The following is a 23,356-nucleotide window of genomic DNA, read 5'->3' as shown; positions in this document are numbered from 1 at the left end:
TTTAGTATTGTTTGCAAGTTAAAGGTCAGCAGTCATGATTTAAGACACATACATGCCAAACAGCCTTCTAGTAAGTTATCAGAAGGTCTCAATTAAACATTACTTTCCTTAAAATATCATCACAGCAAGAATGTAAAAGTAAATAAAGTACAGTTTCAACCATTATTCCAACTAGTTCTTTACTGCTGTATGCACATCTTATCGAAAACAGCTATTTGAAAATACTAACAGTCCAAAGCTCTGGGATTATTTTGGTTTTGTTTTTTAAACTTTTTCTGAATTCAAGTTGCTGGGTGGAGGTGAGATGGCAGGAAGGGGTGGAAATCCTCTCTACATAAGAATCACTAAAAGCTATTCTACTTCCTATTTTTAGACAGTTTATTTAGAAGTTTGGCAGCTTTTCTTCAACTTAACTATAGAACAAGATTCTAGAAAACATTTGAATAGGAAAAACATCTTAAAGATGACAACACTGTTCCAAATGCGTAAGGGAATTTGAGTTTTTGAAACTGTAACTGGTGATTTTTATCCTGCTGAATATAAACCAACAAAACCATAGTAGAAAGGAAGTTTAAACTCAGTTGGGGGGGTGGGGAGGGGGGCACAGCAATTGATCTCAGTTGCAATACTTCTTTATTTTAACACATACATGTATCTTCCTATGAGACATACTGGTGTGGAGAACAAGTCCATTCCATTACAGCTGTGCTATTGCACAAGCATATTTTTGAGTAACTTGGAATTAATCCGATTAAGATTCCCAAGCATATGAGGCACAGGGAGGTCAGAATCTGGCAGCACAGACACATGTGCAGGAAAGGAAGGTACCTTCAGTCAGTACTAGTCACCAGGGAAAACCAGCTAGCCACATCGAGGTTGTATTGAGTTTCCATGACAAGGTTTTGGTAGCGGGGGTGCTACAGGGGTGGGTTCTGTGAGAAGCTGCTAGAAGCTTCCCCCATGTCCGACAGAGCCAATGCCAGCCGGCTCCGAGACGGACTCGCCGCTGGCCAAGGCCGAGCCCATCAGCAATGGTGGTAGTGCCTCTGGGAGAACGTATTTAAGAAGGGGGGAAAAAACTGCTGCACAACAGCAACTGCAGCTGGAGAAAGGAGTGAGAACATGTAAGAGAAACAACCCTGCAGACCCCCAGGTCAGTGCAGAAGGAGGGGGAGGAGATGCTCCAGGTGCCAGAGCAGAGATTCCCCTGCAGCCCGTGGGGAAGACCACGGCGAGGCAGGCTGTCCCCCTGCAGCCCAGGGAGGTCCACGGGGGAGCAGATCTCCACCTGCAGCCCGGGGAGGACCCCACGCCAGAGTAGGTGGATGCCTAAAGGAGGCTGTGACCCCATGGGAAGCCCGCACTGGAGCGGGCTCCTGGCAGGACCTGCAAACCCGTGGAGAGAGGAGCCCACATTGGAGCAGGTTTGCTGGCAGGACTTGTGACCCCGCAGGGGACCCACGTTGGAGCAGTCTGTGCCTGAAGGACTGCAGCCCATGGAAAGGACCCACGCTGGAGCAGTTTGTGAAGAACTGCAGCCTGTGGGAAGGACCCGCATTGGAGAAGTTCATAAAGGACTGTCTCCTGTGGGAGGGACCCCACGCTGGAGCAGGGGAAGAGTGTGAGGAGTCCTGCCCCTGAGGAGGACGGAGTGGCAGAGACAATGTGTGATGAACAGTCCTCAACTCCCATTCCCCTTGTGCCACTCGAGGGGAGGAGGTAGAGAAAATCAGGAGTAAATTTAAGCCCAGGAAGAAGGGAGGGGCGGAGGGAAGGTGTTTTAAGATTTGGTTTTATTTCTCATTATCCTAGTCTGATTTGATTGGTAATAAATTAAACTAATTTTCCCCAAGTCAAGTTTGTTTTGCCCATGACAGTAACTGGTGAGTGATCTCTCCCTGTCCTTATCTCAACCCATGAGCCTTTCGTTATATTTTCTCTCCCCTCTCCAGCTGAGGAAGGGAGTGATAGAGCAGCTTTGGTGGGCAGCTGGTATCCAGCCAGGGTCAAACCACCACACAGGTGTTTCTGTTAGTTTGAGACTGGTAAACATAGCACAAAAATAGAAACTCACATAGATGGTCAACAACACACAGTGGGAAGACAAAGATTTTTCCTTTCAGCTCTTTCATTCACTCTTACTGAGACCCTGCACTCAGTTTTCATTCTTCCTTAACAACCTTCAGGACTTTTCTGTCATCCTGCTTGTTACACTTTTCCCCCGTATGGGGCAGTTTTAGTCAAACAGCAAGAGTGTACTTCAGAAAGAAGTGAGAGAATTTACACTTACATTTCTTGAATACACGTGGCACTCTGGCCAAAGCATGAAAAGGGTATATAAAAGTTGTTACTAGTTTAAAAACAAACAAAAAAAAAGTCCCTCCTGTTTGTCAGGAAAGAGTCAGTGGTCAAGTAAAGCCTTGTTTTATTCATGATGTAGGTAAAACCATAACAGCTTGGCCACTTGGTTGATATATGGGTAACACCAGGTCATGTGATCAGGCCACTCCAAAGACAGTCATCTTTTATAATCAGGACTCCTTCAAGGGGGCCTTGCCCTTCCTCATCTCTGATCACATCACTGATCTAGCTTATAACACAGCCCTGGCACAACTGAAAGAATGTGACAGGAATTTCCAGCACTGAGTTAGTACTAGGGTTAGCTCCACATTACAGTAAGCAGCATTACCAGCTTATGTCCTTAGTCAGTCTTAAATGAGCTTATATTTCACTTTCAGTCTCCATGCCCACATCACACAGCTACTTGCCTTTTTGTCTTCAGGGCTTAGCTGGTTCATTAGCATAGTCATATTTTCAGTATTCCAGATCCACGAATTGCTTGTAAAGTATTCTATTAACATCAAGGCCTTATGAAGACGTGTTATTGTTTTCATCATCCTACAGTCCAAGGCATGGAATGTACAGGTTATAGTGGTAAAGATTAGTTCAAACAAATAAGACAGTAAGATTATAAATTTTTTACCCTCAACCCCACACCCCTATGTTAACATATCCCGTCTTGCTCTGTACCCAAAGCATATTATATTTATCAATAAGATATTTCTGCATATTATTAAAGTGAACTTTGGTTGCCCAATCTTTATATAGAATCAGAAATTATAGGACAGTCCTTTTCTCCTAATCCTATTTCCCACTGCAATGGTAAGATTCTTCCCTAAAAAGAAGAGATGGTAATATGTCTTCTGTTGCTAACTCTTAGTTTAGGACACAGACAGAGAACACTCTTCACTTCAGCATACTGGAATATCTAGCTGTACTGAACAATTTGACTTGATGAAAGAGTCAAATTGCACAGTGCAGAACATATGCACGTGACAACTTTAAGCAAGGGAGTAAGTTTCCCTGATCTTCCTGCACACTGTGCAGGACCAGGTCTCTGTAACAAAACAAAATTAGTTTCTTACGGTCACTAAAAGATCAAGGTTTAATACCACCAGAAATATGGCTTAGCCCCTTAACCCTACTGCTTCTGCAGCAAAGGGCAGGAAAACATAAAGGCACAGACAGATCATAGCAGATCCTGCTAGTTAGGTGATCAGTTCTATGCTACTTCAAAATATGCAGAAATACCTTCCATCATTGCTTATTATGCAAAGGAAACAACTCTACAAAACCATCACTTGGAGTACAGAGAAGTTGTTATAAGGATCAATTGGGCAAGTTTCTTTTTGATCAGGCTATCTGAAGTGGACCTAAAAAATGTGAGTCATCCAGTGTCTCAGATGCAAAGTTCTCACATTTATGACAAGAACATTGTTTCAAGTGTTACAGTGCTAGAGATGGTCAATCAATTTTAGTAAGTACTAACTAGTACACATAACCTAATGCTATTAAATTCATGCTTTGGGTGCTCAAGGTATTTCCATCTCACACAACTGCTTCCAATTTGATCCTTATAGCAGGACACACTGATCATTTTAAGCACAGAGTGAGAAGGTGGGAGGGGAGACAGAGAAAGCAGAACAACCCAGCATTAACAGGAAATGGCTTACTATTGGTAATTTTTGATCAATAAAGTTCATAAAGGCAATAAAACCCACTGATTTTGCTCTGAAAGCTGCCTTGATGCATTCATACTTGTAGAAGGGATATAGCACATTGTCCCAGAAACTCTTCTAAAGAAAGTATTTTGCATCACATTAGGGTCCCCTACTGTCACTAATGGCTGGCATCTCAGTATCTAAGGGAATATCAGAATTGCCTCTTTTTCTTCTCATGAAATGGAGTAATACAAATTGCAGAGACCACTGAAAAAGAATATCTCTAAAGCACAAAACGCACAAATATTTTTCCTTAAACCCCATAGGACTCTATCTACAGAGTAATTAAAATTTGAATACAAATCCGAGACCATCAGCAAATCTAATTAGTAGACATTTCTAGATGCTTTCAAACACCTGTTTACAGTTTCACCAGTTGGGCAAGTTGGCAACAATGGGAGCCGAGTTGAACCAGAGTTCCTCCGATTCAAAAATAATTAGGAATACAGATTGTGCATCCAAAACATATCCTGTGCTAACAAGACTGAACATAAAAAAACCCATATTAGTTAAGACAAAAAAATTCAGAAAACAACTCAAAACTTGGAAAGCAAAGATCTCATTGATCAGATAAGCCAAAAAAGACCTCACATCAAAATGGCCTGGAGAAAAATAGTGCCAAACAGGACATGGTGGCTAAGTGCTGAAGACTTTTTGCAGAGGTCTGTCCACTGACAGTCTAAAGATTATTTAACTCAGTTGACTTGCCTTTTGTGCCTCCCCAATTTCTGTTCTTATGCTAAGCTGGAAGAGCAGCTGAGTTTTAGAGTACTTGGCTACAGTTTAAGAAAACTTGTGCCCCTGCAAAATACTAGATGGTGCAAATGAGTATCTGATTAGACAGGTGTGGATTTTGAGCTTGTTACTGGCCACTGACACTGGTTTTCACTCTTTTCTGCAAACAAAACTTAAACTGAATTTAAACTAACATAAAGAATAACCTCTGCTGGGAAGCTTGCTGTCTCTGCCAAAAGTCAAGTGGCTAAAAAGAGTTATTCTACCTCAGCTGCAGATTTTTTCCCTCCCTCCAACTCAAATTGAATTTAGTGACTGGCCACAGAATCAGCTGATTCAATTCATCATGGAAAAATAATTTTTTTTTCTTTGTAGAGTTAGTTTCTTGATATATCAGCTGAAAGAATCAAGTGTCTCCATATTCCCTCAGCTGCTAGATCAATTACAAAGTTGGCAGAAAAGGACCAATTTTCTTGGTGACAGCTTGTTAGTTTGCACTAAATCAACATGAAACTACACTTTTTTTTTTTTTTTAAGAAAAAGAAGTATGGTGACAGCCTCTTATTCAGAGATGTCAGCAATGAATGTTATTTAGCGGGCACTTGTGTAGCTCTGGCAGACTAAGTTTTATAATTTCAATGGCACCACATTCCTCCTGCAAATGGGAATATACACACGACTCAAAAAAGAGCATGAATACACATAATGGAGCTTTATCTCTCAACCCGAAGTTTTGAAATATGCACTTCACAGGTTGTTTCAGAGATAGCCATTGGATAAAAGTTGTAAATATCAAAGCCATATATAACCAGTCAGTAAAATATCAAGCATTACATCACACCTTCTTCATAAGCTGAAGACAGAAAATGTCACCCCTGCTGATCATCATAAAGAACTGAATATTAGCAGCAGTCAGCAAGTCAGTGTGACAGCATGCAAGACGATCACCTAGAAACTAGGTAGAATTTTGCCTCTACTAGGCAGTCCTTACTGCCATTAACACAAAATACATTACACCACTTTGAGAAGCACATCACAGGAATTAAAAGTTTTAGGCAATAGTTAATTCAATTATCCATAAGTTAGGTGGGCATGTTTCTATATCAGACAGTTGAAAGCAACCTGGCTTAAGGCTATGACTGCATTTTGAAGAAGTCTTGCATGCAACCTATTGTCTCCAGGCTAAAAACAGTTCTGATGCTAAATACAGCCTGACCCTTCACTGTACCTACAGGCTGCCAATCTGCAAGTCTCTGTATAAGCATTAAAAAGAGTTGGGTTTTTTTTTTAAATATTCCTCTAAAATACCTAAAAAACAAGCTTTCAGATTTGTCTTTGTTCAGATTTTCATTTGGCTCTAAATTTTGAAGTGCAAGACATACTACTAGAACTCCAATCTTTCCAGCAGCTCTGTGGTTCCTTTAAATGCGGAACTTAAAAGTGCTTCCAAGAGAAAAAAACATATTAATCTGTTCAATGAAAGTGTACTCTTTACTCAATTCTGGTTTGTAAGACAGTAACTATGTGAAAGGTGCTTCATGTTAAGTTTTAAGCTTTAAATTGAAGTGATAAGATATGAAATTATATCCTTTACACCTCCCTACATACATCAACCACGCTTTCCCTTTAACCTTCTAAGCAGTAACAGAAAATGGGTTGCTGGAGAAATCCCTGAATTACAACTTTAAATATTTCATGCCACATTCTGTTCTTCCAGAGTAATTGGAAAGATCTGCCAGCTGTGTATTTTTAAAGGCTTTAAGATTTCAAATACACTGAATCATTTTCAAATAACATATGGTTCTGTTGTGCTAAGCCCTATGCAGAGTTAGAAGAGAGAACTATGCCTTATATTAAAGTTAATCACACAACTAATAAGCTTTGCTCACAACTAAGTATATATGGTAAGCTACTGACAACACCATCCTTAAACTTGGATGCTAAGGATTATCACCACTATTTATATAATTGCACAATGCTGTAATAGTCTTAAGTATTTAGTATAAAATATTAAATCTTCATTACGCCAATCTTTATTGTGCATGTTCTTTTTATAAAATTTGGAAGAAGTATTATATGCATTATTTCTTCCTTCCCTTAACTGTTAGTATTATGAGAAAATTGTTAAATTCAAGAACCTTCAACTAGATGCAAAACCAGCAAAAACATTTCCATCTCACTAAAAACAATGCTTCTACAAGTGACACCCAGAAGAATGACTTCACATTGCAGAAAGACTTCAACAGATAAATTATCAAAAAACCCTGAACAGGAAGATTTTTTCATTATTATTATGAGCACAATCCTTTAGTTCTGAAGGGTCACAGGCCTGATCTATTTCTTCGACTTGTTAAAAATTTCTCATTCAGTTGCAGTACAATATCCTGATGGTATGACAACAGTGCAGTTAAACCTACACAGTAATTCCATTGCTTAGTTTTCCCTACTTTGCACACAATAAAGACCTCAGAAGTGAATTCAGACTCAGCACAGAAGGCAGGCTATTGACCATGTGAAGTCAAATTAGCACAGTATTTGAATTTTCTTGTGCTGATTTTACTGTGTTTTTACTATACTGCTCAAGTCTTTCTGCTAAATCGTGGTGGAAAATATCACATTTCAGATTAAGACAGCCCTTCTTCACTCAGAACAGCATTATATTGAGTTTAAGAATCTCCAGTAATGTTTCGAAGGCTTTACAAGTTTCCTAGTGCATGCTACCTGGTAATTAAAACCATTCTGTCAACTGGACAGAACGACCACAGCAACAGTAGTACATCACTATACCATGACTGTCTCCAGCCCATCAGTTAAAGCAGCTTTCAAAGTACTTTGAGTCAGAAGACTAGAAAAAAGTGGAAGAGTAAAGATCTGTCCCAAATTTCTTCTATTATTAAGCAACACATGAAGCCCATTAGGATTTAACACTGCATGTCTTGCTTGCATCTATGTATTTATTTCCTTCTAGTGCTTTTACTGCAGGCTCCCATTTTTTAAATGCTAAAAAAAAAAAAAAAAAAAAGAAAAAAAGAGAAGGGCACTATATAATAAAAGCTATATTCCTGTAAGTGGGCTGCGTGTCAAATTCAAAAGCTTTTCTTTCAAGTGCATTTGAGTAACCTTAGTGACAGAACAATTGTTTTAGTTGAATCCCCCATGTTTCCTCCAAACTGGAAATCTTGTGCATGATAGGAAACTCACCTACCCACTGTTTTATTAAACTAAGTAGGAATACTCATATTGGTAGTACTTCACAGGCTAGAAAACACATATTTAACGTCACCAATTGTACTAGTACTAATTAAAGTTCTAAATGCCATCTTTGGACATCAAGTAAGCATTCCAGGAAAGGCAAAACCAAGGATTCAACATTCCCAGTGTTTAATATAAAACTGCTAAGAATGTTCTAAATAAAATGATTATTCACAGCCTTGTTTTACTCCCACTGGTCAAATACTTAAAAGACCAGACGCTTTTTAAAGACTTACAAGATTCTGGCAGCATTACTTCCTAACCATTTGAAAGACAGTAGGTTGGCATTTATAGTATAACTATTTTTAGGAGTGATGAAGTCTTCACATTTGTCAGGGAATTTCTATCAATATTTATTAAGAATAACTTAAAATTGCAAAAGAACCTAAAAGCTAGGAACTTGTATGTTCAATACTTTCTTTTCATGTGAAGAGCTCACATCTTTTTAATGTGGGAAGATTACTATACAGGCACAGCCTCCTGCCACTACTGTTGCTCTGAGTATTACACTGTTGAGTAGACTTGGAACAACAGAACCCAAGGCAGTTTAGAAGATTTCTCCTACAAACCACTTACATGGCTTCCTTTTACTGATCCAGTGCCAAGTCTGTTACAGACCTTTTGCCCTCCTAGTAAGACAGACCTAGACTACAGGACAATGAATGAATACTCACTTGTGTTAATACACTGTCACCACAGTGGAGATTTTATAGTCTGAAGACAAATACTTTTGAAAACACAACAAACACAATGAGTTAAGATCATATGGCTTGGCAAATCTGAAACAAATTGAAGTGACATCTTATATTCCTTCTACATAATTTAGTTTAGCCCATTTAGCAGAGCTATGCCATTTTCACCACTTCAGTAGTTAGCCAGATACTAATGTAAATATTATACACTGAATGGAACCTTGAGATGATACAAACCAACATATCAGATCAAGTTGTATCATCTACAGGAATAACCCACAATTATTAATTCTGTACCCCTTTCCATTATCAGTGTATAATTGCAACAACAATCTTAATGCAAGCTACTTACTGGAGTTTAATGACTGACTAGAATTCTGACCCGAGACGCATCTTGGACAGCATTGTTGAGCCAGTCGTTAATCTCTTCAAAACACAGCCAATGGATTGTTATTGCTGATAGTTAGTAAATCTAGATACGGCCCAATGCCACATCTTCTTCACAGAACTCCACCACCTTATCAGTAAGATATTTTTAGCCCTGTCCTTCTTACCATGGTTTACGACCTGTCAATCTGAGCAAAAGATCGTACAAAAATGCAGGCACTCTATGGCTGACAGCAATCCAACATTGATACAAGAGGGGGCTGGACTGAAAACTAAGGTTAGGGTGCCTTACTGCACCTTTAAAAACATTTTTCTTGAAATGCAATTTAATGTGGTGTCCTGTAGGAAAAAATAAGGATCAACATATTTTGAATATTTATTATTCAAGCACAAACATCACTTGCTAGATCTTGTAATTCTGTTTACCTTGACTACTCAAACCCCCAAACTATCCAACAAAAACATCCTCATTTTTGCTAGAAAGTTCAGAGTCACTTTGAATTCAAGGACCTGTTCTCAGGAAAAAAAAAGGCTGAGTTTTAGTCACAACACATTCAGGGGAAGGAAAAAATTTTTAAAATAATCAATATACATCATAGTGTAAGCATAGGTTTGTTTAAAAGTCAGAGGAACAGACAAGACAGAGCTAGTCACCATTACCTTGGCCTTCTTCCAGTAATCCTGAGGTAGATATCATACAGGAATGCTGGGGCCTTATGGCTTACAGCAATCCAGTAATGATATAAAAGGTGATTGGAAGTTAGATTTACATTGGGCCGTCTGAAGGCCTGTTCGAGAGGATTCCTCTTGAAAGTAGAAATTACATGGTATTCTGAGAAAGAAAAGTTGCATAACAGCTTTGATAATAACCATGTAAAATTGAATGGTTTTCAAAGTACATTACAGTGTACAATACTTACGTCAGCATGTTATTTAAATAACCACCCTACCTCTTCTACAATCCACAGAAACTAAGAGTCATAAGCTTTTAACCTAAAATACAGTTGAACTGCTTCTTATTATAACCAAGCAGCCTTTTACGCCTTCACCTTCAGTATCATATTTTATTGTAGCTTCTCTCTTTCTGTTCCTCTTTCCTACCTTAAAAGTTGTTGGTTTCAAAAACTCACAGCAATTTCAGTTTATATAGCATGTAAAGCTATATTTAAATAGTCATCTATATTTCATGAAGAAGGCTATTCTGGTCTCTTGTGTGAAGCATAATTTAAGAACAGATTGAGGACTTTGCAAGCATCTGAAGTGCATCTCAAATGACATTTTTAAACAACCTATCCATATTTAAGCATTAAGCGATTAGGATGGGACTCCATGTGAAACTCCTTCTGACACCTGAAAATTCTGTACATGACAGATATGCAGGATCAATGTCTTAAAAAGCTATATTGAAATTAATTTCTCTTTTTAATCATCTCTTATAACTTTATACTGTTGTTTATAAATGGTGTTTAAATACCCTGATTCAAATTGGGATATAAAGTCAGCAATTTTCCAAGTTTGGCTGAAGCAACAAGGTTTATAAAAACAGATACATATAAAATGAGCAAAAGCAAGTAAAAAGCATGAAGAAAGTAGTAAAAAGAAGTAAAATAGATTTAAGTACTGAAGTTAACTGAAAGAAAGAAAATAATCTGGGCTTAAGAACTCTATTTCTAAAAAATTGAAAGCTAATTAACAGCTTTACCATGCCAGCCAGCTAGTATTGTTATAAATAAACAAAAACTATTAACAAATAAACAAAAGCTTTTGGCATGTGAGTTACTTTCTAGGCAGGATATCTAAGAGTTGAAAATAGGTGGCCATATATTCTTAAAGATTACTTTTCCTTGCACATCAGTAGTTGAAGTCTCACGTAGCTACCTGAAGATTAAAAAAGCCACCTCAACCAACAATTAACTCAAGCCAAACACAACAAAGAGCTACACAAGAGCAAAACTATTACCATACCTTTCAATTATGCAGATGTACAAAACATCTAATTGTGGGCTGTTCATCCATATGTATTTAGTAAGATTGGCATTAAACCCAACATCACTACTGCTCCTCTGAGCAATGCTTTTTGCTGCACACTACCCACACTCTGCAGATGAGGTCATGGCAGCAAACAGAAAAATCAGATACAAAAAACCCAAGAACAAAATGATACAGTGATACTGCTGCAAGGGGAAGATAATGAAAAAGCACAATACACTGCAAAATTGAAAGGTATGGCTATCAATAGTTTCAACAATAAAAATACAGTATGACCTAGTGATTATAGCATGTCCTTTTTTTATTTGACCTTATTTTTCTATTAAAGCTTATGAAAAAAAGAAATATGGCATACCAACTTCACCCCAGTGGAAAGGATTGGTGCCACCTGTTGTACAGTTATATACCATGACATTTCTTGGTCTGGGGGGAAAAAAGACAAAAGAGCAAGTTAGAAGACAAACAACCTTTTAAAAACACAGACAAAAAAAACATATCCAGAGTTATCCTTTCCCTCAACAGCATCATTTACATAAAGCAGAAAGCATCAGTCTCATGACGTAGAAAGCAAAAAATTTAACATCTTCCAGTATTTTTCTCATTCTTTAATCATTACATTTCTTTTCTTTCAGAGAAGGCATCACCTATGTTACCGTAAATTGTATTGATTACAACAAGACCCAGGAAGAAATTTTCAGGCATAGCTTGTGCAACAGTATCAGTAGGTGATGTCTTTCTCTTTGGCATAAGGAAGTTACACTTTGAGCAACTAATGCTGTTAAAACCTTAGATTCCTTTGTCCTGGGGAAATAGCAGGACACCGATTAGAAGTTCAATAGAAGACTGATTTATTAAAATATACAATACAAGTTCAAAATACTTAGTACTCTCTATTGTCACCTGTTATACCTATTAACTCCAGAATACCAGGCTGCAGCCAGTGCCATATTGATAACAACATCTACTGGAACAAGGTCTGCTACTGCATCATTGGAAGCTCTCATTGTTCGAAGAATTCCTTTTCCTGCCTTAAAAAAAAAAAAAAAAAAAAAAACAACAACAACAAAAAAGAGACAGAAGACCCACCAGTAAAACACATGAAGCTTTGTCACCTCCCAAAAGGAGGAAAAAAAAATTTAAGTATATTCATTACTTACAGCAATGAAGACACCACTAGGTCCATTGAAGTTATCAATCCATCCCTATTATGAACAGGGGGGAGGGAAAGGATTTGGTTAGAGTATACTGAAGTTGGTAGTTTCAACTAAAAATCTGAGAAGTTTCTACAAGTGTAAGGGGCAAAGGGAAAAGAGAATAAAGAGGAGAAAAATATTAATTTCCATATCTCTAAATGAAGTTCTTCCATAGCAAAATCTCCTGATGTAACAAGTTGCTATAACTCAGACAAGATTCACTGGTCCTTCAAAGTGAGATGCTAGCTTGTTTATTTCTTAGTGAATAAACTGCAGAGTATTGTCTGTATAAATACATTTATGTTGAAAGTATTCATGTTTACAAGTGTTTTTAGACTACCATCTAACAACTCATAGAAGACAGATAAGCAGTTTTAGAATCGATTATCAGTTTTTTCATTTTTCAAACAGAAGCCATTCTTGCTCAACGTTAATGACAGTATTTAGACACTATATACTTAATGGTTTGACATGTATATTGTACATATTCAAAAAAGTAGGCAAAGTCAATTATATGGATTTTAAGGGCTTGAGAGACAGTCTTGAACTGCACAAGCTATTCCAATACCATCTCCCATACAGGAGGAAGCATATAGCGTATATGCTATATAACAATATAGCATACAGCACAAGAACTTATGCCATCCCCTGCAAAGCTTACAGGGTTTGACTAAAAGAAGTGGAGCCAAAACATCTTTATGTTCTGCAGTCCCCAGTTTTCTTAGTCACCCTTTGCAGCTACTGACATAGCAAAGCATCTTGAAGAGGGAAAACCAGATGAAGACACATAGAATCATGAAGTAAAAAGCTGACAATTTATTTCATGTGTGAAATAGTATCTCCCATTGCAATAGAAGTGTATTGTTCTAGGATTAGAAGTAATTTACCCCTAAATTTCACACATAATACCATATTTGGCAGATTTTGTATCAGAGTTGTTATCCAGAAGCACCCAAGCCACAACTCCATAGTCTAAAAGATTTTCCTCTACGAAGGTCACTAGATAAACAGGCTGTCAGTATGTACTACAGTTTACAGACAAAAGGGTCAGGTGAAAACTCAGTGACTTACAGGAAAAGGTTCCTTCCAGCTAGCACCAACAATAGATGGCCTTATAATGGCTGTGTTTAATTTTGCACCTTCTTGTTGTACTACATATTCGGCTAAGGCTTTTGTATATATGTAAGTATTAGGCCTGTCGCCTATCAGTTTAGGAGTAATATCATTCACTAGGCCATCATCCATCCACCTAAAGAAACAAAATAAGAGGCAAGTGTAAATTACTGCATGTTGCTTCACTGGGGACAGGGGGGAGTGAAAGCAATATGTGAAAAGGATAGCCAGATAGATCAAAAATACTTTGGAAAGTAAAATTAAAATCCAATGTCTTCTTCAAAACACTAACCAAGGCAAAAAAACAAACAAAAAAACCCCACTCAACAAAAAAACCCACCCAAAACCACCAAAGCATTAGCATTCCCCTAGAAGCTGTGTAAGCAGAGGAACAAGAAATTCTGTGAAGAAATTTAAGCAATAATTAAAAACTCAGTTCTGCATTTCACATTTCTGCAACAACCCCAGTATCCAACACTAAACTACTATGCTTTAAATCTCAGCCTGCTTTTCAGAATTTAATACCAACTTCCACCGGTTAGTATATCACATACTTCTTTCTACTGTAAACAGCTAGAAGTTGTAAAACATTTCCATAAGTATTTGGAAATCAAACGATAAATGTCTGACAGCTTACACTGTGCTTAACTTTAAAACCATGTAGCCTCCTAAAATATCATTCATCAAGTATCATTCATCAAAATATGAGAGTTAGGGGTTTTTTGCTTATTTAAACTGAACACCAATCCCAGAGGCCAGAAAAATCAAATTTAAGAGTCTACCTATTACTCATTTTGATTATACACTACTATTTAAATTAATGTGGCAACTGCATAGGTAGAACCCTTCTGAAAAGGGATCTTAAGGAAGAATGTTGTATTTGAGATCCTACAGCAGCAGCGTAGTTAAGTTGGTTTAAGGACTTTACTACCAACTTACAGAAGACTGTCTACACTGCCTTCATGCTCGTTTTGTTTCAAATTAAATTATAAAACTAAACATTTGAGAGTAAATGCCAAGAACAACAACAAAAATCTTTCACCAGAACATGTGCCCAGTTCCAAAACACTTTTGGAACTATTTTATATAGTGTACTGTAGAAAGTAAATGAACTTTGTTAAATATTAAATCTTTTTTCTTTTGTTGTTAAATTTACCATGAATTTTTTTTTTCTCCTTTAAAGAAAATGGGACAGAGACCGAAATGAAAATAAGTTTTTCAGTAAGAGTGGAGGGTTACATGTTTAGTGTCCACTGAAAGAAGCATACTGCTATTTACTTTTTTGCCCAAGTAATTCATTTATTACACACCAACTATGGAGGAAGTAGTACATTCCTTTACAACAATCCCAATTCTGTCAACTAAGTTCTCAAACATGAAGTGCAGACACAGCAAGTTACATCTTTGGGACACAGGCACACTGCTCCTCAGTTAGCATTAAGTGATCTAGAAAGTGATGTCACTGCAAAGGAGTCCCAGCTCCATCAAGTATCACCTCCACCTTTGTGGTGTTAAGTTATCACACACCACCTCTGAAGCAAGCTGGGTCACCATGTTTCTCCCTTTAATTTAGTGGTCTTGCAATTCCATCTTGCTTCCCAATTCATTCAGCAGTTTGTATTTCAAATTGTAATAACCTTCAGTCATATCACACAAGCACAACGTGTGCCTCTTGAACCGTTGCTACTTTGACGTTCTCCATTATTTTACTTGCCTCAGTCAGCCAACATCTTAGCCACATAAATACAATTTAGCCAACATCATTATTCACCAATGTCCTATTACAATCAAATCTGACATGCAGACTCCCTTCATGATATGAATTGGGGTGGGAAGAGTGGTAGAAAAGCCCAGAACAGGACACAGATCTGTTTGTGTCTCAGTCAGCTACTGGCTAGATAGATCACTCTTTTGTAAGTTTACAAAAGCCTTCTCTCATTACCATGAGTTCTAAAATACAGACAGCTGTCCAAGCCCAAACCAAGCAGTTTAAGTTATATTTATTCTGCTTGTGAAAAGACAAAAATATGACTACTTCAGAATATCTCATTTGAAAGTGTATTTAAAGTCAATATTATAAAAAACAGTTGGCTCAATGTGCATTCTAGGTAGTAGCTCATTTGTTTTTAAACATTAGTGCTCTTCCATGTATAATAACAAGTTAAAGAAGATGTTTTACTTTTTAATTAGTTATTTTTAGTTTCATACTTCTCTTACAAGGGGTGATATTTTGTATGATGGGGAAGAAGGGAGAGACTGATTTACAGTTGAGATTATTATTTATTACATTACACTTATCCCATATTTGCCACCTGTTTCAGTTAAGGTTTGACAGCTACTAAATGAGACCTCAGGACAGCTAATGTCCACAGAAAAAAATACAGAATGAGAAATTTTTTTCCCCTCAGTAATGCCCAATTCAAGACTAAAAAGCTACAGAAAACAGTTTTTTGATGTCTGCACTTTTTGAATACCTAACAGAACCACTCCTACAGTTGTGTTTCTGAACAGTTAAGTAATATTATTTCAGTATCTCAGTCTGATCTTGTAATGGCATTTAGACGGATGTAGTGAAGGCTGCTGTTAAAGTGGACTGTCTTGGTTCTACGCCTTTCCTTCACAATGCTGGTGCTACCACACTTGTAACAGCACAGCTTTTTTGTTTTTAATAGCTCTTGACTCAGCTCATCATACAGTGGAAAAACTGCCACTCAGCATATAGGAGACATCATGAGTAGACATGAGCATCCCTCTCCTTCAGTACCGCTCCACACCTAGCTCAGCTGAACATGACTGTAAAACCTTAACCCATCTTCTTTACAGAAAAGGCAAGTGTCAGCCATGCTGTCAGACATAAGCACAAGCATTATAAGCTAATTTCTTCATCTTTCAGGTTCCTAACCATTTTTTGGTACTCCATTACTACAAAGCAAGCGGTTACAGATTACTGAAGTAGCTTCATAAAACATAACACATACTCAAGAGAATCTATCAGTTTCCTGGGATCAACAGGAGGTGGATAAACTATTTCCTCAATCTGTTTTCGATTGCAGTATGCATAGGCCGTTGAAACATGCATGAACACTTCCAGATTCTTCATTCGCTGTGCCAAGAAGAGGAGCTGTTGTGTGGCAGTCACGTTTAACTGAACAGCATCTCTGTTGATTAAACAGAAATTTCATTAGCAGAAAGCAAGACAAAACACAAGCAAAACGTAGTAACTAGTCAATTCACTCCCAAATGCCTCAGTGATGGATATATAAAAGTATTCCTAAATACTCCACCCTCCCACAAAAAGCAGCACAGATCATCCTAACTTTCTGCTTAGAACCATATGCCACAGTCTTAATCTAGACCATCTCTCAATATTCAGGATAATTTTCCTAAGTTTTACCCTGTTCTTACTGGCATCCTCATGCCCCATTACTAGAGTGGGAAAGCCAGCATACCTTTGATCTCCTCAAGCTAAATCCCAAACCTACATTTTTCATAAAACCTGAAAGAAATAATGCAACACAACACCTAGCTGCCATGAGATGCATATCTGAAATTCCTAGTTCAAGTTGAACTAGGTCAACTCCTCAGAAGGAAGGCTTAGAGAGCTAGTAAGTTGGAGACTGGCATGTTCTTGTAGCACAACAAGATTACAGGGAGGAAGGAAGAAAAAAAAAAAAGGAAACGCACCAAGCAGCACACTTTCATCCTCCAACTTCACTGTTCTCATTAAAATAGAGTCCTTCAGGATACTGTAGGAGAGTAGGTCTATCTCTACAATTCCCACCAGAACACAGCTTACTGAACAACTACTATGATTATTTTTTTATTGGGTCTGCATGGCAAGGTTTTGGTAGCGGGGGTGCTACAGGGGTGGGTTCTGTGAGAAGCTGCTAGAAGCTTCCCCCATGTCCGACAGAACCAATGCCAGCCGGCTCCAAGACGGACCCGCCGCTGGCCAAGGCCGAGCCCATCAGCGACGGTGGTAGTTTCTCTGGGAGAACATATTTAAGAAGGTAAAAAAAAGTTGGTGAGGCACAGAAACTGCAGCCGGAGAAAGGAGTGAGAACATGTGAGAGAAACTGCCCTGCAGAGCCCCAGGTCAGTGCAGAAGGAGGGGGAGGAGATACTCCAGGCACTGGAGCAGAGATTCCCCTGCAGCCCCTGGGGAAGACCATGGTGAGGCAGGCTGTCCCCCTGCAGCCCAGGGAGGTCCACGGGGGAGCAGATCTCCACCTGCAGCCCGGGGAGGACCCCACGCTGGAGGATGCACCCGAAGGCAGCTGTGACACTGTGGGAAGCCCATGCTGGAGCAAGCTCCTGGCAGGACCTGCAGACCCATGGAGAGACGAGCCCATGTCGGCACAGGTTTGCTGGCAGGACTTGTGACCCTGCAAGGGACCCACACCGGAGCAGTTCATGAAGAACTGCAGCCCATGGGAAGGACCCATGTTGCAGAAGTTCATGGAGGACTGTCTCCCATGGGAGCAACCCCACGCTGCAGCACAGGAAGAATGTGAGGAGTCCCGCCCCTGAAGAGGATGAAGCAGCAGAGACGTGTGATGAACTGACCCCAGACACCATTCCCCACCCCCCCCACACACCACTGAGGTGGGGATTAGGTAGAGAACTTGGGAGTGAAGCTGTGCACAGGAAGAAGGGAGAGGTGGGGGGAAAGGGTTTTAAGATTTGGTTTTATTTCTCATTACCCTACTCTAGTTTGATTGGCAATAAATTAAGTTCATTTCCCTAAGCTGAGTCTGGTTTGCCTGTGACAGTAATTGGTTGAGTGATCTCTCCCTGTCCTTACCTGGACCTACAAGCCTTTTGTTATATTTTCTCTCCCCTGTCCAGCTGAGGGGGGGTGGGGTGGTGGTGGTGATAGAGCAGCTTTGGTGGGCACCTGGTGTCCAGCCAGGGTCAACCCACCAGAATTTTATATAGTTCAGATTCTCTCTCCAGCCTATAAAACTTACTATGGGCACTAGTTTTCTTGTATACAGTGTATCAATCAACTAAGTTTCAAGAATACAGCTAAACAAAGCTTTATCAAAGTCTTTGCAATAAAGTGTTATATTAACAATAAAAATCTTGGTGTGTGTCCCCCAGATAAGCACCAAGTTTAAGACTGCTTTATCACCCATTATTACTGAAGCATTGGGGGTATAGGAGTGGGGGACCACTATCCCAAAGTAATTAACATCAATGGAAAAATGTTACTTCTGAATAAATTAGGGTTTTTAAGATAAAAGTATTGTTCTCAGTCTTCACTTCCTCTTTTAAGAAGTCGAAGGAAGGAGTTCATAATCAGAGCTGTATGCACCACTAATACAGAAGTGTATAGCAAGTACAACTTACAAAAAATTCCAAAATAAGCCCAAGTATTTTGCTTTCTTGACTGTATTCCTACCACTGGCCCCAAGCCAAGTATTTTGAACTTCACATTAGTTATTCCTGTTAAATATGTGATGAAGGCTGCTCTAGGTGGTCTTCAGATTTGTAAGGTTCCTCCAAGCATTCCAGCATATATGTTAGGAAAGAGTTGATGCCAGAGCACCTAAGAAATGCTTGCATTTTCTATTTTGCTAAACATACTGGGCCCGCCAAGAAAGCAGAAACTGCCAGAGACTTTTTGTACCAAGACCCCATTCTACCAGTCTTCAAATTGTTTTAGATTCCCTCTGGGCTTTTGTCAGGTTGGCATTTCCTTAACATTTCACGACCATAACACAGTGATAAACACGGGCTACCTTATGATGTTTCAGCATACAGGATTAACATTCTTAGAAAGGTAGTGCCAGCCTTTGTAACAACTCAAAAAAAAAAAAAATCTGAGTTGAGAAGCATTTTATCTCAAAGTTGCTTTACTTCCCACCCCCTCCCAAAAGTTGGAGCTATTTCTCACAAAGTCATCTACCCAAATTGGATATTTATTCCAGTGTTTCAGCACTAAATCAAGTAATTGTTTTTGCCAAAAAGCAACATAATCCTTCCTTGCTTCTGGTACTTCTTTCTAGTATTTCCTTAATAGATTCTCTGTGCAATATGGAATTTTTCAACTTTCTCCCTGTGCATCTACTTCTCCATACTCCCTCCAATGCAAACCTCCATCCTTCTTAATGAAGGACTTTCTGAAGACATGGAGAAAGCTGAGCAATATTTAATCTCCTGTTCGTTCATCAGGTAGAGAACAAGCGCTAGAACTTCCCCCACATACAGTTTTGCCAAAAAGTTATCCTCTGAAAATGTGCATTCCCCTTCTAACAAGGGAGGCTAAAGGAATAGTTTCTGTTCCCTTTTACACACTAGGAAAAAAGCTCTAACATTACTAGTGAGCACAGTACATATAGCTACAGCTTATTCATATCCTTTCTATCCATCCCAGAGATGAGAGCAACACATGATGTTAGGAAGACTCAGAATAGCAACATGTTCCCTAGTCTCTTCAACAGCTTCCTTTCAAAAAGGCCTTGAAATTCAGGCACAGGGATTTAGTTAAAAAAACAAACAAAACCCCAAAAAACACAAACAAACAAACCCCCCCCCAAAACAACCCACAAACACACCACACAAAACCTGAAAGACCTATAGCAAAACTACAAGAATAATTTATTTAGTTTCAAAGTGCTAATAATGGATTTGTCTTTTTACCTAAAGATTTAAAAATATATGAACTTTTCCATGTTAAATAGTGTGATTCTAACCTCTGGCAAAGCAGGTCTATATAATATGCCTCCATTATCTTAGGAAAAGCAAATGAAAACTCAACAGCTTAAAATAAGTTTGAGGGAAAAGATTACTACCTTAAGGGGCATCATGAAATTGACCAAGCACACAAATATCAGAGCACATGAAGTAGCATGACAGGCTGAATATTTGCAAGATTGCACAGACACCTGACTTACACCCTCCCTTTGAGTACCATTGGTTTACCAGACCAGAGTATACAGAATTTTAGACTCACCTTAGTGTTTCATTGAATCTGACTGTAGCAGCACAATGAAATATAATATTAATGCGTTCTATAAGTTCTTCCTTGATTGGTTCACTAAGGTCCAGTTCAGGCTGTGTAAGTTCACTCGTAATTACTATTATTTTTGCTCTGAAGTCTGGTTGCTCATCTCTCAACCTGTCAAAGAGCTGTCAAAAAAAATAGAACTAAAAATTCAAGTAATAGCCAGTGAAGATGAGATACACATTTCATTTAAGTGAAGAAAAAACCCCACATTTTCTGCCTATACAGAGTTATACCTCCTTATTTCTAAAAATCATCAGTAAGCTAGAAAAGTGTGTTAGGAATATTACAACAAAATGTTACTGACTTCCCTTGAGCATATTCAATGATGAAGCTGTGCACACTTTATCCCACACAGTGAAAGCAGTGCTGCATGTGTTGTGTAGAAGGTAATAAGACTTCAATTTACACTTAATTTTTATTTTTTTTTTTTTTTAATACTCATCCCTATCCTTAAAACCAGATCTCTATGAGTATCAGAAGAAGGAAGGAATGGTCTCTATTAGACACCAGGACTCAAAGAAATTTTAAGTAGCAGACTAAATACTGCAATCTCTTTTCTTTCAACAGAAGGAACGGGAAAAGTCTGCCCACTTTCCAAGCTTGGTAATAACTATTCAAATTCTTATAGACTTGCCCAAGCCATGCTGGTTTTCAGGTTTAGAAAGCTTTCATCAAGCTTTAAAAATTTCCAGTGATTTAAGAAATGCTATCCTGGAATTATGCTAGTTTTGAGGAATTTCCAGATTAAAAAACATTGTTTCTCTGGCTAGTTGAAAGAAAAAAAGCAGGGTTAAAGGCTGTACACCATGTTAGAACATCTGATCAAATCTTATCAAATTGGTGTTCAACTATTCTCACAAAAAAAAAACCCCAAACCAAAAAAACAAACAAAAAGCAAACCTCACCCATACTGTATTCCAACATATATTCTTCTCATAATTAACTGGGTTCTAGCCACATGGCTTAACACACACAGATAAAATTCTTGCCTCACCTTATGTACACTCATTAGTATGCAAGTTTTCCTGAGCAAAATAGTACTGTGGGAATAAAACATACTTGAAAATTTCACCAGAGCAGACCCCTCTTCTTAATTGCACAGGGGCCAATATCTTACCAACTGCTTCAACACAAGTCGATTAAAATGTATTACAATCAGAGCAGTACTTTTTTTTTTCCCCTCCAAGCATGTAGTTATACCAAATGCAAATAGTTAAAAGACATTTAATTCATTTTCAACTATAAATCAAGTCACCTAAAGGTGCAGTTTCATGACACATAAGGCAATTTAAGCCTGTACTGCTACCAAACACATTGGTCCCTCTCCTAGCTTCTTTATTTCACATTGCTTCTCCTGCACTGGCAAAAACGAGTAGCCTGATAGCTGTGTGAGCATACCAGCTTGCAGGTCCAGCTGAAAAATATTTTTTTTGTAGATATTTTTCAACTCAACTGTGAGCTAATGCAGCTCACTGTGTCACCACCTAAAGTAGTAGTAGTGGTAATGTTATAGTGAGAATATGGGACATCTCCAGTGATAGAGGTCTTGAACTGATTTCCCAAGCACAAAGCTTCACCTTAAAGGACAAAACTGCCAAGACAGCATTTAAAGCCTCTGCAATTCTTAGAGGTACAGCAAATAGTGCTTGCACAGAAAATTATTTACATAGGCACTTTGATAATTCCAGAGCACAGAATTTCAGTGCCTCTCCTTCATTGTCACAGGTTTGTAGTAATCTGTATGACTAACAAGTCTGTAATAGAATCTATTAAGACAAACATTTCTGTTCTGTTTACAAACATAAGCTATTTAAACAACCTGTTGAAATCACATTCTTGCTTACTGGTAGATCCAATAGCACAACCAAGAAAAAGGAAGTACTAAGCCTCATCTTACAAAAAAGAAAATAAGGCACAAAGAAGAAAAAGTGACTTGCTTGAGATCTAAGGGTCTCAATCCCATCTTACAACTCCCAGTCCACACTGCCTCTTGCATTTGATAATATATTCTCTCAATCAGTTTTAACTCGGGTGTTTTTCTTCTCAATTCTGCATTACAGCTGAAAATCCTCCTCCTGAGTTAAACACAGGATAATTTTCCACTACTGGCTTTGCTAGACACTAACAGCTTGAAAACCAGCTATAGAAGCACTGCCAAGTCTTGGATTTTATATTTCTGTTAGAATTAAAAAAAAAATTTAACAACAAAATTTTGCTTTAGATAAACCAAAGTTGTTCTCAAAATGAAGTGGGAATGTTGTAAAGGACAAAAATGTACTCTGTGAGCATGACACATACCTTACAGCTGGTAATTTCTTCTATTCGTGCTTCAGGTGTCTGCCCTGCTTTGTGCCTTACCAATACATACACTGCTTTCACTTTAGGACAAGATCTGAGCAGCTTTTCCAGAAGCACTTTTCCCATGAAGCCTGTAGCTCCTGTCAGGAGGACATTCTTTCCTTCATAGTACTCAGGGATGGAAACCATTATGACCTTAACAAAAGTTAAAAACAAAAATATATTAAAGAACTTCTAGAGTTCAGATTTGCAGAAGATACAAATAAATGGCACAGACACAAACATTCAGTCTCATACCTGAAAGAAATGCTTAACAGCGTTTTTGGGGTTTTTTTGGGTTTTTTTGTTTGTTTGTTTTTTAACCTATAACTAGTACTTAAAGATGTCTTTTTTCACCACATTCCAAAAGAGTCCCACAGGGTCACTATAGTAATCCCAGATCTTCTTGTAAACTGTCCCTGTTAACAGTGTCTTAAGGAATTAGACACTCACCCACTCAGTCTAGGAAAATAGCTCAACTTCAGTCTATTTTTACCTCTACATGCATGGTCCTTTACCACCCTAAGTGGCTGTTCCACGTAAACTAAAGGTCATATTAAAATATAATCACAAGTAGATACTTCA

At 38.3% G+C, this 23,356-nt stretch overlaps 1 protein-coding gene across 2 annotated transcripts in view; it reads right to left on the bottom strand.

The window, feature by feature from the left end:
* FAR1 (fatty acyl-CoA reductase 1) overlaps nt 1-23,356 on the bottom strand; it is a 41,567-nt gene that overhangs the window by 6,000 nt on the left and 12,211 nt on the right. The window contains exons 2-10 of one of the 2 annotated variants that reach the window (XM_075048142.1): nt 22,733-22,927; nt 20,381-20,556; nt 16,401-16,580; nt 13,381-13,558; nt 12,274-12,318; nt 12,017-12,144; nt 11,472-11,539; nt 9,788-9,959; nt 2,769-2,898 (exon numbers count right to left, since the gene is read on the bottom strand). In XM_075048142.1, coding sequence (XP_074904243.1) covers nt 2,769-2,898; nt 9,788-9,959; nt 11,472-11,539; nt 12,017-12,144; nt 12,274-12,318; nt 13,381-13,558; nt 16,401-16,580; nt 20,381-20,556; nt 22,733-22,921 — 1,266 coding nt within the window. In that variant the 5' untranslated portion in view covers nt 22,922-22,927. The remainder of the gene's footprint in view (nt 1-2,768; nt 2,899-9,787; nt 9,960-11,471; nt 11,540-12,016; nt 12,145-12,273; nt 12,319-13,380; nt 13,559-16,400; nt 16,581-20,380; nt 20,557-22,732; nt 22,928-23,356) is intronic. The other variant, XM_075048143.1, reaches the window with a different exon arrangement.

This window comes from Buteo buteo, chromosome 16 (genome assembly GCF_964188355.1).
Source record: "Buteo buteo chromosome 16, bButBut1.hap1.1, whole genome shotgun sequence".
Taxonomy (NCBI): Eukaryota; Metazoa; Chordata; class Aves; order Accipitriformes; family Accipitridae; genus Buteo; species Buteo buteo.
Note: the sequence above shows the minus strand (reverse complement) of the source record. Positions and strands in the feature narration are given on the sequence as shown.